The sequence below is a fragment of the Ischnura elegans genome, chromosome 10 (genome assembly GCF_921293095.1).
Source record: "Ischnura elegans chromosome 10, ioIscEleg1.1, whole genome shotgun sequence".
Taxonomy (NCBI): domain Eukaryota; kingdom Metazoa; phylum Arthropoda; class Insecta; order Odonata; family Coenagrionidae; genus Ischnura; species Ischnura elegans.
Genome location: NC_060255.1, coordinates 55775791 through 55795272, shown reverse-complemented (window position 1 = coordinate 55795272; position 19482 = coordinate 55775791). Strand labels below are relative to the sequence as shown.

General features: G+C 40.6%; 2 protein-coding genes across 2 annotated transcripts in view; both read right to left on the bottom strand.

Annotated features, from left to right (window-relative positions):
- Window positions 1-10361, bottom strand: part of LOC124166987 (RNA-binding protein MEX3B) — a 53043-nt gene extending 42682 nt beyond the window's left edge. The window contains exon 1 of the mRNA XM_046544742.1: window positions 9960-10361. Coding sequence (XP_046400698.1) covers window positions 9960-10197 — 238 coding nt within the window. The 5' untranslated portion in view covers window positions 10198-10361. The remainder of the gene's footprint in view (window positions 1-9959) is intronic.
- Window positions 10362-10888: 527 nt separating this feature from the next.
- LOC124166682 (T-complex protein 1 subunit gamma) overlaps window positions 10889-19482 on the bottom strand; it is a 28526-nt gene continuing 19932 nt past the window's right edge. Inside the window, exons 10-12 of the mRNA XM_046544327.1 lie at window positions 19078-19234; window positions 18674-18786; window positions 10889-11204 (exon numbers count right to left, since the gene is read on the bottom strand). Coding sequence (XP_046400283.1) covers window positions 11091-11204; window positions 18674-18786; window positions 19078-19234 — 384 coding nt within the window. The 3' untranslated portion in view covers window positions 10889-11090. The remainder of the gene's footprint in view (window positions 11205-18673; window positions 18787-19077; window positions 19235-19482) is intronic.

Here is a 19482-nt window from a genome sequence, read left to right as displayed (position 1 = left end):
ATTTTTATACTTGCGCCAATTGGTTAATTGAAAACAAAACTAAGCGGAGAACAGGATGTCAATATATCTAAAAAATAAAAAAACATTAAAAATCCATTAACGCATGTTCCTGAATGTTCTCAGTATTTCAAATAGCATGTTAGATGTGTTCTTGCTTTACGGGCAGTTTGCCTTCATGTCAAGCTTTTCATTTCCCTGTGAGGAGTATTTGGGAAGCCACTAGCATGCTGCATGCTGGTTATTGATCACTACCGGCCGAACAGCCCAGGTAGCCCTTTTACATTCATATAATGCCCAGCCCAGGCAGGGCATTATATGAATGTAAAAGGCTTTCATAGTACTATGTAAAATGAACAAGATTACATACTACGTAATTATATTTAACAATACGTTTTACATTTTAGGACAAACTAAGGAATTCATACGTAGACTTACATTACAATTTTTCGTAGGCCTGGATAATAGCATACATTTCTGTAAGTTAACGGGTCATCAAACACCACCAAACTGATATTATTGACAAATACAACGATTAGATATCCGGTCTTACATCCAGACGACGACCAAGACATTACGCAGGAGAGATAAAAACGGTTCAATCCGGGCAACACTATCATCATGTCAACAAATCTGTGTGCTATCACTACCACGTAGAACCTCCGTAAGACAGACTAAAAGCACCAATTAAAAGGTAATTATCAACAGGATTGCGCAGAGTTTGCACCAAACACACACTTAAAATATAGAGGCTAAATTCGCATGCAATGGCCATCCGCCATCAAACAAAATGCTAATAATTGAACAACAAACAGGGCCCAAGTATAAAAGTGCGACACTTAATAATGAAGAAACTGAACCAGGTAAGAAATAAACAATTTTAAGTTATACAAAACAGGTATACAAGTGGGCTGTAACCAGAAATAAATTAAAGACATATACCACCAGCTTTAAAAATGCGCGATTATCAATTCCCTACATACATTGAGCGGAAACTTAGAAAAACCAAGACGCCGGTGGGTTTATTATGCTCAAAAGTTCCCTATAACAAATGCAATACGCAGAGCCTTCCAGAATCCTTCAATGAAATCGGTCAAGGTGCTTACATTACATCAAAAACCCAAACTGAGATGATTATTTTATGATCCTGATTATGGCGCAATCCGCTGTTAATTTCACTCGGAAAACCATTGGCACTCCATGTAACACGGGGCCAAAAAATCATTTTACGACAATGACATCGACTCACGTCACAAACAAAAAGCAACACCTCGAAGAAAGGGAAGTGCACGCGAATCCAGGCAGTCTTTAAATCTTCTATCAACACGATAGATATGGAAGATATGACTCAACCGAACATCAACTTACTCTCAGCCAGGAATTGACACTTATCTAACGAGTAAGGTGGATTGGAAGCCCTTCATGAGGAAAAGAAATCACTAAAATTCACTAACTCTTGGTTAACTATGTGGTATTCCAACATACTATTGGAATACCACATAGTTAACCAAGAGTTAGTGAATTTTGTTCGTGAAGCAAGTACGGCTACTCAAGTAAAAAAAGAAATCACTACTGAATTCGGAGCGGTCTAAACATATAATTCGACCACGCACTCAATATATAGACACACATTATCGCTACGCCTATGAGGTCATGACCCCAACATCATCCCGACGTAAGGTACCCAGGAGCCCTTCTTTGAATCCCATGTGCTACATGAACAAAAGGAAAATAAGGGTCGCATTAAGAGCGAGAATAGGTACTCAAACCAAAAATAAAGGTTTCCGACAACGCGTCTGGATAATAATGGTGACGAGAGCACCTTTCTTGCTGCACCAAAAGAGCTTCACCGCCCGCAATCGCGAAGTCATAACAGGAATGCATGATAGTCCAAAAATATTTTTAAATTTACAACAGGAATCTAGTACCAATAAATGTCTATTGTTGTTATATACGCAAAAATCTAAGCCTAATATCACTTTTCCTGAAGAAAAAGGACCATATTGAGTCTAAAATCCATAACCAACGCAACTAGCAATCAGTGATGAAATACGTGATAGCATCCACAGGGAAAAATCAATTAATTGAGGCAAAATAGCGACCCTAAAATGCCTCTTATATCCCAGTTATACTAGTGAAACTTCAACCACAACCTAAAGCACGTGTGAAGCCAATGCAAAAACGCGCCCTCTCCACTACAAAGCACGGACACGGAAATAAAAAAGGAAGCGACCGACGCGACACCGACGGCCGCAATCAGTAAAAACAATACCGCATGCCTCCCCCTCTCCATTTACGGAGGAAGCCATAAAAAGCTCGATTCACTCAACGGAGGAACATTTACGGCCATCGGCGTTGAGGGCATGCCAAATGAGCATTAGGCAGCCACAAAACGCATCTCTCACAGCTTAATAAGAGAGAAATGGTGCTACAACAGCGGATTTTACGGATTATCCCCTGAAGATACGTGCAGTAGCTAACATTGAAGGATATGAAATAGCTGATTGAAGGAAATGAAATTTTACGCTTTAACATCCCACTATCACAGACGCAGAACCGGAAAAATTGTTTGCACTGCAACGAACGCAGGAGAACGAGCGATTACGAATAAGTAACACGTAAAAATATCAACAACACATGGCAAAAAAATTATAGGGAAATACGACGTGATAACTACCACTAAGGTAAAAAAAGATTCTGCATTCGACATGCCAAATAGACACGTCGCGAAAACTGCGCATGAAAAAAACAGCGAACTCAAACATTTGGTTATGCATTACGTCAGCAATAAAAATGGTCAACAACCACATCAGTTCCAAATCGACAAAGCACTATTCGCTAAAACAAAAAGGCATTTCGATGCGAAAACATAACTTTATCCAATGAAAAACATTAAGTACTACAAATCTGCAAGGCATACAGTGCCAACCGGACAGTGACCTTCAACGAAATAAGAATAACCCTTAATTTTTCTGACTGCAGAACCGTGAACCCCGATCATAAAACCGCATATTTTTGCTTCCATTTGAGCAAAGTATTTATCCAGTTGCATTCCCGAAATGCTCTAGACGGACATAAACACAATTAACACACACACAAACTAACACTTGCCGGCCTCGGTGGCGGCGGGGTTAAGTCCTCGCCTCCCTAACCAAAGGTCGCGGGTTCGAGTACCGCGTGGGTAAGTCACCCATATCCAGACCATGGATTAGATTAGATTGTAAAAATGTTATCAAAAAACTCGATGTAAAGGTCGAAAAGTGCTGTTTGCGGGGGTACGAAAATAAATAAACAAAGGCTATAGGTCTCCGCATTCAAAAGGACTCGAAGCGGAGGCCCTGGACACGCCAGGAGGCGACACATTAAGAGGATAAAAAAAAGAGAGCATCTCCCAGTGCAGTGCAGCGGACTACATAGCCTGCAGAGAGGAGAGGCGGTAGGGGTTGGGGGAATCTATACGTGTGTACGCCTCTTGGCGTAAGGGGGTAGAGCGCAGACACGGGTAGAGGGTGGGGGAGGGGTGATTGGCGGAGAGCCAAAGAGCCGCTGGGTCCCGGGAAGAGCAACGAACGAGGTGGGATGTGCGGTGCGCGACTAGCTGCACGCTGCGCCGACACCACCACATATATGCATAGAGGAGGGGAGGGGTGAACGGTATGGCGACGGAGGTGGGGGCGTGCGGATAGGGTAAGTTATTAGGCACGGGGGAGAAGCTAGGGTGTGGGAGGGAAACTAGGAATAGTGCAAGGGGTACCAAAGGTACGGTGCACGTACCACGAAAGCAAGAATCGGGTACGGTGGAGGCATTACGATATTAATCCGTTACGTGTGGTACATTGAAAAGAGAATTCCATCATAAGCTGAATCGCCAATATTTACAGACTGGAATCGGTTGAAAAAGCATCGGTGAAGTTTCCACGATGAAAAAATGAGTATGATAATAAAATGAGGAATAGAACGCGCAAGATGATTAACGTTAGGTGTATTATGCGACTGAAATAAATGCTATGATTTAAAAAAGCTAGCGAAAAATGAAAAGCATTCGAATGCATCGTAAAGCAGGGGTCTACCGTATTTATACTGCATTTCAAAGCCCCACAGAGAAGGATTCCGGAAGGGATTATATTTACGTATACCCCTTAGTATTTCTCTACAGCAAATGCGCAAATATGAATTATTACGCAAGTCATACATGGAATACCAGGATTATTCCTTTAGAATATCCATCGCTTAAAGTGCACAGGACATCCCCTGCAATCCTTCCTTCACGTGGGAAATTCAAGGGGTATAGAGAACTCTAGGGGCATACTGCAAGGGATACCAAGAGTTCAACGCTGTAACATTGGGGGCTGAGAACTCCTGGCCTCAGTCAAACTGCAGCAACAAACTAAAGACTATGTCTTTACCACAAATCCTAATATATTAACATTGTGTAGCTGATCTCATTCCAAAAAGTCTTAAGGGATTAGGGCTGTGGACTGAAAATTGGGGTAGAGCAAAATACAGGCCAGGGATTCTCACGAGTTGATACATCTTAGACTTCTCCCAGGAATCCCATGGGGAGGTTTCTCACAATAAACCCTTTAACCATTTTGCTCATTTATACCTATAAGGGAAAAGCATGCCAGGAAACGTCTTAGAGCAAAATGCACCAACAAAGGCACCATTTAATTACAACACGAGTCACTGATGAAATAGAAGCTTTGACTGTATGTAAACTTTATCCAGCACCAAATTTAAGGGAGTACAGATGAATTAATATAATCTAGGGAAAATCATAACATCCTATACTGATTCAAAATGTATAATACGATGCCGTTCCAAAAAATACAAGGTATTTGCAGCACAGGGGAGAAAAATTATAAACATTTCCATGCCCTTTCAACATATACAGGTATGGAATCAACATTAGTGCTTGCTCTCCGGAATTTAGGACAATATAAAGTAAGAAATAACATTATGGTTGCAGAAAGGCATACCAGAAGGCACCCATATAGGCAAGAATGAAGATAGCAAGGAGATAGGGCGATGATTTGTGCAAGAGGTACAATTTTCGCAGGTTTTCTACAACAATCTAGGCCAAATGACACACGGTTAGAATCCATCGTCCTAAAAATACGAATAAATTGATATCTTTCCGTCACTTTTAATCCCTACAAGAAATATGGCTCCACAACCGCGAAGACATATTCCACACTCACACGGAGAAACCTTTTCCCAAAGAATATAGAATTATGAAAATCCGAATAGGAAAATGAAATAAAATTTCGCGACTCCTACACCAAGGAGAGCACAAGTGATACTAGGGAATAATTCACGTAATTTCGGGAAGCATTTGCGGGATGAATATAAACAAACACGGACGCCAAAAAAAAACGGTAAGGGCGTCTTGCGATCAGCTAATATATACAAAATAATTCAAAAACGCATCATAGACACACTCCAGTAATAGAGACAACCGTTTGAATAAGCTGAATGTCGTCTACGACGAAGACAACGCATGTAGGTAGGCGGAAGGCAAGAACAAGCAAATTTTCTGAGGAACGAATCACCGTAAGGCCCCAATACAATAGATTAAATGAAGATTATCACCACACCCATTGAAAATGAGATTAACCGTGCGATAAAACGCAAACAAACATGCAACATCGTTTTGCCCGTTAAGCCGCCTTAAAAAGTAATGCAAAACCATTTTTCAGAGGATTTCCAGCGTAACATGGCTTATAATTGTGTAATGAATAGGGGAAAGTATAAGTAAAATACATACGCTACAAGATACGTGAGCACACACAAGAAAAAAATGACTGACTTGACAATGAGGTAATACAAATAATCGGCGAGCGAAAAAATATATTAACTGTGGAATAACAGCTGTTATCAGGAAATCTTTTTCTTCAGTCACTTGCATGCTCATAACGGAAATAACACTTTCATAAACATAGGACACTATCAATCAAGCCAATTCATTTCTACGCACACAGAAAGATGGATCGGAATAATTTAAGTATTACGGAAAACAGGCAACACCTAAATCATTGAACATAGGTAGAAATACTAGAATACTTCTACGTCAGGATAAAAAAATATTTTTCCAAGCACTCGGGAACGTGGGAAGTCGATTCCAAAAAGTTAAAAACTCCTTGATGTATCGACAACGGATCTGCAGCCTTAACTAATAGTAAACATTACGACACAGTACATTTCGAGAATTTAAGACAACACGCGGAAGATTAAAAAAAAAATAAACCAAGTGTCGCAGTGACATACCGAGTACTGGGCTACGAACGTAACGCAACTGAGTCACTGGGCGAACACACATGCATCAAAGGCACGTTCCGAATTTTTTTCTTTACGCCAAAATCTGCGGGTAACACTTGAACGACCCCTCTGGGGCGCGAATCATTCAGAACGCGATGACTATCGACGCAGTAAACAATAAGTACCATGGGCAACTCGGGATCATCACGACGTACTGAGTCGTGAGGTATTACGGATTATCGGAACCAATGAATCAGATTTGTAGAGATACCGCTCACAAGTACGTCATTTCATTGAGTATTACATGCAATTGTACACTAAGGTACTGCATGAAACCCTCGAGCCCGGAATAAAAGTTTTAAACATTAAAATATCAGAATACATAATTAACAAATTGTTTCGTATGGTGATAATAATGATCCGTATTAGAATAAAAAAGCTAGACGAGAGTAAAACTGACTACAAACACTACGAACATAACACAAATAAAGATTCGGCCAAGTTACACACACTTGGGTGACTTCGAAATAAGATAATTTTCGTGTTGCCAATAAAGACTTTAAAACAACGTTAAAAACGCAGGCCCTTACACTATTAGCCCAACACATTCAACCAACACGTTCCAATAATAAATTTCCAATCAAACAGCCCAAGCGATCGTTTCATTTTCCTTTATTGTAAAGCTAAGGAACTAATTGAATCGACGACGACACAAATAATCTACGAACTCCTATTAAGAAGACAGGATATGCTGAGAGCGTGCAGTAAAATTACTACTACTAAGAGCAGACAGTTCTCAATAGCTGCACCGAACCAGAAAACAAAAAGAGGCGGCTATATTACGATGAAGCAGCCTACGTTTACTGATTTCCGCTTTGTTGAGCTTCCTATTACACAACTTAGGCCTTCGTTCCATATTCCCCATACCACCAATAAACCTGACTGGAGACGATACTGCGGTCCCGACCCAACATGAACGCAAAACTATTACTCTTCCGTAACGACGGATAAAATACAAAAAGTTGGCAGAGCTTAAATTTGGAAGAGGATACTACTCCCGTGATCCAAAACATTAATATGATGCAGCGTGCACTGAAATCACTGATATCACAATCCTTCCAAGAAGTACCGCGTCTTCGACGATAACATTACCCAGGAAAAAAGCCTCTCTAAGGGGAACTTCAATCGATAAGAAAGAATACTGGGCTCCTACATATCCCCTCGCGAAGTACAGCAGTTACTCCAAAACATCGTAGGTATCACATTCATTCATACGTTAACGGGAAAACACGGTACGATATTATACTATCAAAAACCCTTTTCCAATAACTAAATTACCTTAAGTGGTGTTCAGAGGTAAATACTAGAAAACCGAAAGAACTTCGGGGGGTGCTAAAATCACATCTCAAGCTGCATGCGTCAACGCGAGCTTTCTCGAATCCCTCTCATTCCATGAATTCTAACATTTACGGGAGTTCACGGGTAAATGGATAAATGCAGAAACTGAAGAAGTGAACACAACGATCTACAGTGAACTTCAGTCCAGGCGAGAGGGAGGGTGTTCTCTGGGAATGACAAATTCTAAAAAACAAATTAACTTCGGGACTAATATTTACGCGAGTTCACGTAAGGGTAATTAAACGCAGGTAACTGAAGAAGTGAACCCAGCCGAGATATTTAGTATTAGGACTTGAGGGAGGTCGAGGGGAATGCACGCTTGCATTTCTAGCCAGGGTACGAAAATAAAGAGGCAGGGGCAGATTCCTCGCCGGCCACACCGCAGCGAGGGGTCAGGCCGGATCGCGAGGTAGCGAGACGGCATCGAGGCATTCCGGCGAAGACAACGGCACTGGCGGAGGAGGAAGGCTGGCTCGTGGAGGGGTGGGGAGACGGAAACAGGCGGGGAAACGTCTCAGCCGACGCGGCGGCCGCCGGCCTCGGGACTAGCCGCCGAATTATTTCGGTCCGCGGGTGACGAGCGAACACTGTGGGGAGCCCCTACACATACAAGACCGGCAATATTCCCTACACCTACAGAGACAAGGCATCTCGGCGAAAAACTCATGAAAGATGCACTCGTCGTTATAACGCTACCGTGGGCTCGGCGAAGGTACTCTGATACAGCAACCTATGCGAACATAAAACTGTAGGCGCGGTTAACAAAAAGCCACAGGCATGACAATACCGCTCGAGTAAGAAACACGATGCAAGCGGGAGGGGCCTCCCTATAGAGACTGAGTGATGGTGACTGGGAGACCATCGCTTTCAAAGACGAGCAATGCAAAATTTGACAAGAGCGGCTTACTGGGCGAACATGTTCGCATTACCCACAACGAAATAATTACAACATGAAAAATTACATCAAACCCACAAGACTACTTGAAATTTCCCAGTATCGCATGGAGACCTAGAGTAATGTCACTAGCATTCCATTCGGGTATTGGCGATCTATTATATGGTAGCATACAGCAGAAACCCATACAAATTACAGACAGTGTATAGTTCAAAATAGACGCGAAATCACAACTACCACCCGCGACTATTTTTAACGACTGAGTAACCATACTTCTTCGCGGCCACGTGCTCAGCTTTCAAACAATTTGTAACCAAAAACGAATTCTAACTCGAAAAGAGGCTTACGACAAATTCTGAGGAATTGCATTCCATTTCGCGCGTATAGATTAACCCAAAATACAAAACCATGTGATAACACTAGGTACGGACAACACGCGAGCAGAAGCAAACACAGGGAACATTTTTAAGAAGAACTCATACTCTTTGTCGCATTGGAGCTAGGGAGATATTATTGATTAGGTACTTCCGAAGGAAATAGAGCAGCTACGAGCAAGGGGCACGTGATACCATGAGAAACTGAAAAAGAGAGGCAAAGACGACTTCCAAGGATATTCTACTCGCCAGGTGCAAACGGTAACACCTCCAGACGTCCTTTCCACTAGGCTATCATCCCAATGCCCTTGAACCGGTTCAACGTCCCGCGGAAAGTGAAACCGATTGAAGTTCATGAGAACATCCCTCATGAACTGCAAGATACTCATCAACCTTATGAATGCATCATGACATTTAAAGGTGACAGCTTACACTAAGCACCGATTATATTTTTCAGCGACTACGTATTAACATGGATTACGACCTTGTAACAAATGATTCAGTAAAATGAGTAACAATGATTTAATGAAAGACATAACCAGCTATGACAATATCCATGGCACGATGGCAGGAAACACTTCACCGGGGACTCCAAAGAACGAACGCACTAAAATCATTAAAAGATAGAACTTTCCTAACTACATAACGCACACAAGGAAGTAATGTAAAAAAATGATGATTGAAGCCACAGAACAAAATCCTACGTCCATATATCGTGTCGCCCAATGAAACCTCACCAGGCATTTTCCGAAATGAAAAGGGTACAAGGATATCGATTACTTACTACGAAGGCACACCTTGCTCTAAAACACGAATATCATGGGTTCAACTTAATTAATACGGATAGTGCAATCTTCCTATTTTCACTCGAACACAATTCCTACTATGAACATCAACACGGCTATGAACAAATAAGATTTCTCGAGCACATGGTAAACCAAAAGCCTCGCCTCGCCTTTGCCGCCATGACAGGTTCGGTCTGACATCCCGAACCGCACCGGGGAACGCGACACAAGAGAATACTTGGCAAAATTTACCTTGTCTCCCAACAATTTCCGCCACATGCTCGGAACTAGGTACAGGCACACACTCCGTCATGTTCTGGCTCTTCTTTCCTCTTGCTTCATCGTAAGTAGTATTGAGTGTCTCATGTTCAGTCGTTGTTGAAGCATCACTCAATCCTAACATGGATAATTCAAACGCTAGTTGCAGAGCTCTTTGGTCTTCAAGACCGCTGTTATTTCGATCCATATCTGGAAACAGACTAGCAGGCATCACAGGAAAGGAATTACGATATACAATAAAAAAAGACCACTGTACAAAAATAAAGCTTCTTATGCTGCTACACCGGGACCGGCTCGTGTGCCGAGCTGTGTGGCCGGCAACGCGACTGCAGTGAAACGGTCGCTTTGGCCTGTTATGGATAAGGCATGTGCTCACTAAACGTCACTGAGCCTAGCGCTCCTCGCAGCCGGCGGCCGATTTAAAATGACTCTTCCCATTGGTCCGCTCCCCTTCCATCGAAATTTGTGGAAGTTGATACGATGTCTCCTATTGGTCGTTCCCCCTCCACGGTTCTGACTTCCGCTTATCGTCCGCATGTCATTATTTCCTTCATAACACACCAATTACTAATTAGAAATACCTTATATTGAATTGTGTCAATTTTAATACCCTATTTTACTTAATAACAGTAGATTAGACAGTAATCTCAGGTGACGATACCACGCCGGCTCCCAGTACATGTTAGAAGATGTAATCTCATCTTCGCAAGACGAAGAGGCAATTCCACTCCTAAATTTCCATGACCCTCGGGAGTTCTAACAGTCGTCATTACTAATCCTACTCCATCGATCAACTGCAACTTATATCAATACGTGTGAGTAGAAACTAAACACGGTCTGAATACAATTTATTGCAACAGCAATAGATGCCGGCGTATTCGTAAATGAATAAAAGGTTCACGTAATTGTTTCACATAGTTTATTTAAAACAAATTAGCACAAAATTAGACAAGGGTATTAACTGGGATATCAGAACGTTATAAATGCCGAAATATAAATATTAATCTGTACTCATAAATGTGCAGTGTTTTAGTAAGAAGCGCCCTCCTGGGGGACAATGAAGTTTCACATCAATTGCAAAATAGTTATAAAATAATGTTGATATTACTCCTTCATCGACTCTGCAGTAGGTCGAGCAGCACCACCACCTTCAGAATCTTTGTCCTTTTTCTTTGATCCAGACACGATGTCATCAATTCTCAGGAGAAGAATAGCAGTCTGAAATTAGAGATATTAGCATTACCACTTCATTCACATTACAAACGGCCTTATTTCTACAAGAAGGAAAAGACATTCGCCAAAACCTTCTCTGGATAAATAGAATCCTAACAGACCTGTTCACAAGAAAACAAAATATTACAAACAAAAACTAATGTACCATGCTTTTCAACCAGGTACCCCATTGATGATTATTACTCATCAAAACCAACGAAGACATGCTAACATTTATATTACATGTGTTAGTGGGAAAAAATGAGACAAGGAATTCTGCGAGGTGCAATATACATGATCTTAATTTAACTGTTTTGTTGGGCAACACCTCACAACCCCTAATCATCTGATCTGTAGACCATCAATCACCTAATCTGTAGACCACAGGGTACAGGCCAATTTATCACTAATGAAATGTGCCTTCCTATTGACGTTAGTGATATGCTGAATACATGTGCCTACATTGGGAAGGCTTAAGTGAAGCATGTTACATTAGGCAGCCCCAAGATTTTCTGGCAGTATTAACATTTACTGTTCATCAACTATGAATGTAACGCAGCAAATGGTCATCACACACATTTTTGAATCTACAGAAGCTTATTGCATCCAAGTGAATCAAGACAATTCGAAAGGCATACAAAAATTTCAGAGTAAGCTATTGTGTACACACATTTCCTTTACATTACACACACCACAACCCTAAGTAGACACTGACTGGGAGAAAGGAAGACCACTGAAAATATGTACATTAAATAGCTAACATCCAATATGTAATGATGAAAGTGATCTCTCTATACTAACAATGGGGAACTTATTTGCAAACCCTGTTGATCATACTTATATTTCAAAATACATTGTGTGAAGCCGTGAGTTGTATAAACATGTGAGAAAGGTAGCGAAATAGTTCCTGCTCTAATTCTTAAGTAAATATAGGATTGATATAGAAAAAATGTGCCAGTTCAAAACACTCTTGAAACATGTTTTTGAAAATGCTGTCCTCCTTTACCATGAACTCATTTTTAAACATACACTGAGCGAGACCAATGTCATGGGAGTTGGAACAAACCTGATGAAATTCTAGCCTATGACCTTTATTCTGATGGTAGGAACATGAACTAACTGCCAATGCAGCTAGCAACCTGGGAGTGACATCTGATATAGTTTGTCACCTTCAATATAATTATGACATATGGGTTCACAGATAAAATTAGGGGAAATAAAGAAAATTTGAGAAAATTTAAGTAAGCCAAAAGACTAGACTGGATTTCATTTATGAAGGTATATGCTAATTCTCACTGATACTACCAAGTACTGAGATAAAGCATCTATGGGGATGGCCCCTCTGAAAAAACAATGCATGGATGGTTTAACCCTGATCACTAAGACCTTTAAGAAAAATAATGGCCATGGCAAGAGAACCACGAGACACTACTTTTCTTGGTGTGAAAAATGGGTTTTGTAACGTTTGGTGACATCCTGTCACCTTGGCAACACTTGCTCAAAATATTATGACATAGCTGCCCCCTACAGATGCCACCAGGGTGTGTGACATTACACTCATCACATGAACAGGCAAGAGAGATGATTCCAAGAAGCAGATGCAATCACCAAAAAGACTGAGATCTCACCCAGGATAATAATTCACACAACATAACAGATGGGTCATTTCCGTGGCAAGATTCAAGACTACACCTAGCGTCACTAACTATTTAATAGCCATCTCAATTAGACACTGCTATTCAGTACCATATCAAACATTCTCTAAAAACTAACATTGTATTCTACTCCAAGCAAACATCATAATGATATTGCTCGTCATCTGCAATACACTACTCATCAATCTGATTACAAGCAAGGAGTAGGTGTGATTGCTCTTTGATTAATATATGGTATTTTTCACCCTAGCCAAATTATTCCCAATATAATTAACCAATGAACCACTAAGAACGATATAAAAACAGAGAAAGGACCCAGAAGTACCAATACTACAACTAAATAAAAATCAAGTGAGCTCTGAACACAACTGACATAATCAGTCAAAATTGAATTCATCACAAGATGTCCACTTCACAAGGTAGAGTCAATTTTCACAATTCGTTGGGATAAAAATGAAATTCACCTATTGATTCTCTGTTTCACTTCTACATTTCAACCAATAAAAATGGCATCTTACTGATTCCCGAAAGTAACTGCTTAGGAAGCAGTAAAGACCATCTCATCTATTACAGGAAGACTATGGAAAGTTCAATTGGTAGTCTTCTCCATTAGCATGACAAATTCATGAAAACTAGTACTTTGGTCCACAAGATCAATCACCCAGGGTTCTCACCCAATCTAAACAATAAAATTCACAGTTTTTTCCAGGTTTTCACTGTCTAAATGTCTTCAAAATCAGGGTTTGTAGATAAACCATATTAGGTAGAAATATTGATCACGTAGCAATCATCAGCTGCACGTTAACTACAAATTTAACAAACGCGACAGACAACGTTAATGCAAACGCCACAATGAAAAGTGCTCCCTCTCTTGACTTCACACATCGCTTGCAAAATTCAGCTCCGGCTAAAGGTTGCGAGTGGGAAAGTGGAGGGACCAGGGAAGTTAAAAAGTGTCTGAATTTTCGCAAGTGTTAATGACTACCAGTGACCAGTCTTCTGGTTTCTCCATATTTCCGGTGCAACCGCGTCGGTTTGTTGGTGATGACAACAGTTTCGCTGGCACTGCTGCCAGCGTCTTCAGGTCGAAGATGATGCCGGTCCACGATTTTCGTCCTCCTTATATAGGGGGTCAGTCCCGCCAGTTGTGGCTGCCGCTCTCTTATTGGTCCGCCTAATGAGCCTCCTCCAATGGGCATCCAGATGGTAGCCGTCATCTCTGTTAAAATTGTCCGTCCGGGACTGACCCCCTATATAAGGAGGACGAAAATCGTGGACCGGCATCATCTTCGACCTGAAGACGCTGGCAGCAGTGCCAGCGAAACTGTTGTCATCACCAACAAACCGACGCGGTTGCACCGGAAATATGGAGAAACTGGAACCTGAACACCGCGGAAATCTACGTAGTCACACCAGTCTTCTGGCTTTGGTACAGCCTAAAGGTCAATGTGTCATCATGGCACACGGACCAATAATTGCGCTCAAAATATACGTGACCAGATAAATCCGTGGCCATGTCTGCGGTTGACTGACCTTGAAATATGTATGATCGAAATATCTATTTTTCTTTCCATCTATCTATCATAGTTCTACGATCGAAAAATCAAGATGGAGAGATTTTTTGGTTTTAGGACGAAATTCATGGCTTATTCACAGTTTTAGGGTTTGCAAGGTTGAGTGGGAACCCTGTCAACCCATGAATACATTCCACATAAATACACAATAACATGACATTTGGCTTTAATTAACTAGTTCAAAGTATACCGGGACTAGCCGCGGTGATAACTTTTACGGGAGTCACCCGCAATGCACAATCGTGCGAAAGATCCACAGAGAAAAAATCATTCGCCTTGACCGGGATTCGAACCCGGATCCCCCGATTTCCGGTCGAGTGCTTTAGCCAGTCAAGCTACCGAGGCGTCATTCTTCCCTGTGGATATTTTTCAGACCGAAAAACATCCACAGGAAAGAATAACGCCTCGGTAGCTTAACTGGCTAAAGCACTCGACCGGAAATCGGGGGATCCGGGTTCGAATCGGACCGAAAAACATCCTCAGGGAAGAATGACGCCTCGGAAGCTTAACTGGCTAAAGCACTCGACCGGAAATCGGGGGATCGGGGTTCGAATCCCGGTCAAGGCGAATGATTTTTTCTCTGTGGATCTTTCACTCGTTTAATTAACTAATTTTGTCCCCCTACAAATAGAAGGGCAAAACCCACAGCAAAATTTCCAACCAAAACACACTACCATTGGGAACAGTACTCTCCATGCTGATATATGGAGGGTGTGAAGGCTTGTTAACCGATGATTTAAAAAGCCAAGCAATTCAAGACCCCCCCACCCAATTAATCAAATATCGCATCAGTTACATTTTCAATTAAATCCAATCACATCAACCATCACTTTCTTCTGTTTCTGAAATACAGTGAAACCTCTATTTTACACTTTTGAATGGACCACTTACAAAAAGTGCAAAATTGAGGATATTGTAAAATAGAGTATCATTATTTAATGGCGGTATTGTTTAGGACCTGATAAATATGGTGCAAAATCAGGGAAAATGTATAATGGGGGAATGTAAAATCGAGGTTTCCCTGTAGTTGTCTGGATAGTTGCCTGTTGAGCCTAACTTCACATAACAATATTATCTGCTGAATATTAATTTTATAGCTTAGTCAGCTTGGTTACCTTATAAATAAAAAGGTGATCTCTCATGGCTGGCATAAAAAAACAAGTTTCTCCAACCAGTTATTTTATCTCCAAAGAGAGATTGTTATGATTGTTTAAAAAGTATATACAGTGGAATATAAAAATTAACACTGGAAATGGAACCAATCCTTGAATCATAACTGGTATGTTGAAAATAACCTAAAGAAAAGCCTCCAGCATTTGAATAAAAATGCCCTTCACTAATCAGGCCACCACTTCAGCCCTCGAACACAGCCCGAAGACCATGCAATCCCACACAATACTGAGACTGTGGGAATCAGCTACCATCTGCTTCTGCTTTTAACATCAGAATGTACATTCCAAATGCATAAACGACTCTTCAATAGGTTGTGATGACTTCACTGTTTCTACTTACCATGCACATGTTCTTTATTGCTTTGGCTAGTCAGCCAAAGAACCATAGGGGTGAGCTCAAACAAAGGTAGACACCATTGGAATAAATTTTCCCAAATTACATCATTTTGGGATGAAGGAATACTTAAATCTCATTCATAAGGTGCAACAAACATGGAGTAGGGAAGGAAGAGGAACTTATGCATTTGCTGAAGAAATATTAATACTGAAGAGTACGAGTATTGCAATAAACATGTTTCCAAGCACTGTGTATCATATTAACCAATCTTGGGTGGTACACTACCTCCATCAATAAAATTATAGCCATGAACACATTCTCTTTTACGACTGAATTGAGAGCATAACCCATAAACTAATATGTGAGAGCCCTAAGAATTTTAAGGAGCCAACCCCACCAATCGGCAGGTACCATTCATTGGTGAGTATGCCCATCTTGCTGAATAGTAGAGTCAGTAGTGAATGGGGAACAATGTAGACCCTCCAAATCCAAGCGGCTATCTGATTATCTCTTATCGTTCGCATGCTTTAGAAGAGCATGGAAGATTTCAGAGTAAAATGTGGGATACCATCGACAACATTGGCTAAAATTACTCCAAATGCAAATTCCACCTCATACTACTAAACCAAACACAATTATGCTTCACTTCCACATGATTTTCACTGGAGAACTATTGTAAAATAGGGTGGTTTCCTATTATTTTTTTATTGCCTAAATTGAAAGATTATTACTCCTGGAGTACGTATTTCACGCTTTTAGATTTTTTAATGACCATATCTATTTTTTGCAATTAAATGAAAAGTGAAAATTTTCAAGCGCCCGAAAATGCGACGGCTAAGTAGAAATGATGGGAGAAGTCCGTGTGACATATTTCTGGTTCCCCCTGCCGCCTTGTGAGGTGACCTTGGGGCAAGGCTTGAGCACTGCTAGCAAGTAGCCGAGTACCCTGCTAGCAGGTAGCGCTTGGCTTAAATAAAGATTATTATTCCCCTATCAAACAAAGGAAACTTTCCGAACTTAGGTATTTTTAATGAGTGATTATTAAGAGATGTTTCCCTGAGCTCTGTGCCTCATGCATGCATTGGTAATCTCAGACTATGTAAAACTTCTATCTACTCTAGCAACTAGGTCCCTGTGACGTGACGTGGAGTGGAATTGCATGGGCGCCAATCTGGCCTTTTTCAAATGAGGTTAAAATTGACCATTGCCATTTGTCTAAACTGGAATTTCTAAAACCAAATAATTTGTATATTATGAACACACTAATGGTGGGTAAGGAATCTCATTCAATGCATTTCATTTTCTTCGATGAAGGAAACTACGCTATTGACTAAAATCAGGTAATCTATATCATACGAAATTTTTCTAAATGGGTGAAATCATGCGACAAGGTATCATCATGGATCACAACCCCTTCTTTCAAGAAAGCTTCACTCCACCCTGTAATTCAACCAAATGGTTAATTCAGAAAGTTGAGGGGAAGGGTTTAAGCCTAGGCAGCTGGCACACGGTATTCACACAATAAGGGCAACTAGGCCATTCACTTTACCTGGGCTGCCTGCTTTCATTTTTAAACCAAATCAAGAATTCCAGAAAACCAAATAGAGGCTGTTTTTGGTCCTGAGCTACACCAAAGTGTTAACCTTGACCCCTATGGTCAGCAGCAAAACACATAATCAAGAGGAAATCATGTTCTGTAGTAGGTACGTCCTATGTCACAAATTCCTCGCTTATTCTAGATGGAAGATAGTGATGTAACATGGCTCTAACTGGGAAGTGGAAGGCATTAAGTACAGCGCAACCTTCTTAAAACTAAGTGTCATGATAACATCATCTTACACCATCAAATTTATCATTATACACTACAAGACTGATGAATTCAAATTGTGAATGAGAAAAAAATTTTGATCCGAGCTTTACGCAGCATTTCTTCATTAGACCTATGCCACCTATGGACAACTCAACGTGGAGGAAAATTTAGTCGCTAATATGGCCATGGCACATATCTGAACTCCAGGTAATAAGTGATATTCAATTTAAGAGTGAAAACAGATGGAATTTCAAAAAAATTACCATCTGTGGAAATTGTTGATCCAATTCAACTGATTTTTTTGCGCCTCATAAGGATCTACTGAGTTCTATATCCAAAAATGGTAACGAAAATGACAGATCGGGGAATTCTTTTTTCCCCTAAAAAAACATAACCCTCTATAACGTAGGTTGCGTTTATCAGGTTTCACCATAGAGTGGCCGTACCACTACCATGCTGCAAAATCGAAAAACTGCAGGCTACACTGATTGTCAACACATGACGGAAGCCTAAGGGCCAATCAATTATATATTAAATAATATGAAAACGGAAGTTGGCCATTTTCATAGTGAAGATTGAACTTGACACCATACACCCATTAAGTGATAGCTGTAATAGGCAAAAAGAGGGACACACTGATATTTCAGAAAAATGGACAGGGATTCTTACGAATACCAAAGTCCCTGCAGATGAAGCTGGACGCTCCATTTGAAGTTATCCTTGTGCTTCTGTACTATGCAGGTAATGTCCCAGAAAAAGGACAGAGAAATATTAACATATCATAAAATTGAATTATTGCAAGGGATTCTTATTTTTTGCAATGTTTCTTTGGGAATGAATGAATTGCCCAGTGTTGGTGTTTGCAGAGTTGTTCTAAGAATGGTAAACCAAGCTAAATGGAAATCCCTATCAACCTCATACTCATACCTCAACAGCAGTTTTATAAACCTGCATCTTCACAGAAAGTGGCTCCCAGATACCAAGATCTTTCATGTTTGCAAGCTGCCCAGTAACACCATCTATTCCCCACAATGTCTCTCCTGAAAAACATACAGAATACAAGGTTCAATTTCAGTAAAATAGCCATGAATTGAATCAAATTGACAAAAATAATAATTACAAGATGGTATAAAAGACTAACAGTCCTTAGCAACCATAAACCTTAAAACTGTGTGTTCAATGAAATGAATGATGGAAAAAATTAAAAAGAAGGAAAATCAACAGAAAGTCCACTCAAAACTGAAAGAAGTGAAAAAATTTTCAAGTAATAACAGCTTGGGAAAAGCTTCTGGATTCCATGTTGCCTATGCACTTCATGAAATAGTATTTACCAGTAGCATGCTTTGCCCTTAAGGCAGTAAGGGTTCGTATTGTGTTGGCCCCACAGTTTTGTGCCAATGTCCTTGGGATCACTTCCAGCGCCTGCGCAACAGCCTTGTATGGCCACTGTGCAACACCTTGCACAGACTTTCCTTTCTCAGCAAGAATCTGCAAAGATAGAGGGTATTCTTCTCAATGGAAACTTTAAAGTCAAAAGCACTTCAGTGTAATAACAGCAGAAAATTACAGTCATGGCGAAAAATATTCTTGAAAACGAGGAAAACATGAACTAGCTTCTATTAAGAGTAAGGATAACAAATGCATATTATGCATTAAAAATAGCATCACTGGTTGCTCACTGATAAACAATCAAAAAAATTTTGTACCCGCAAATAGTTATGAACTATGGTTATCTT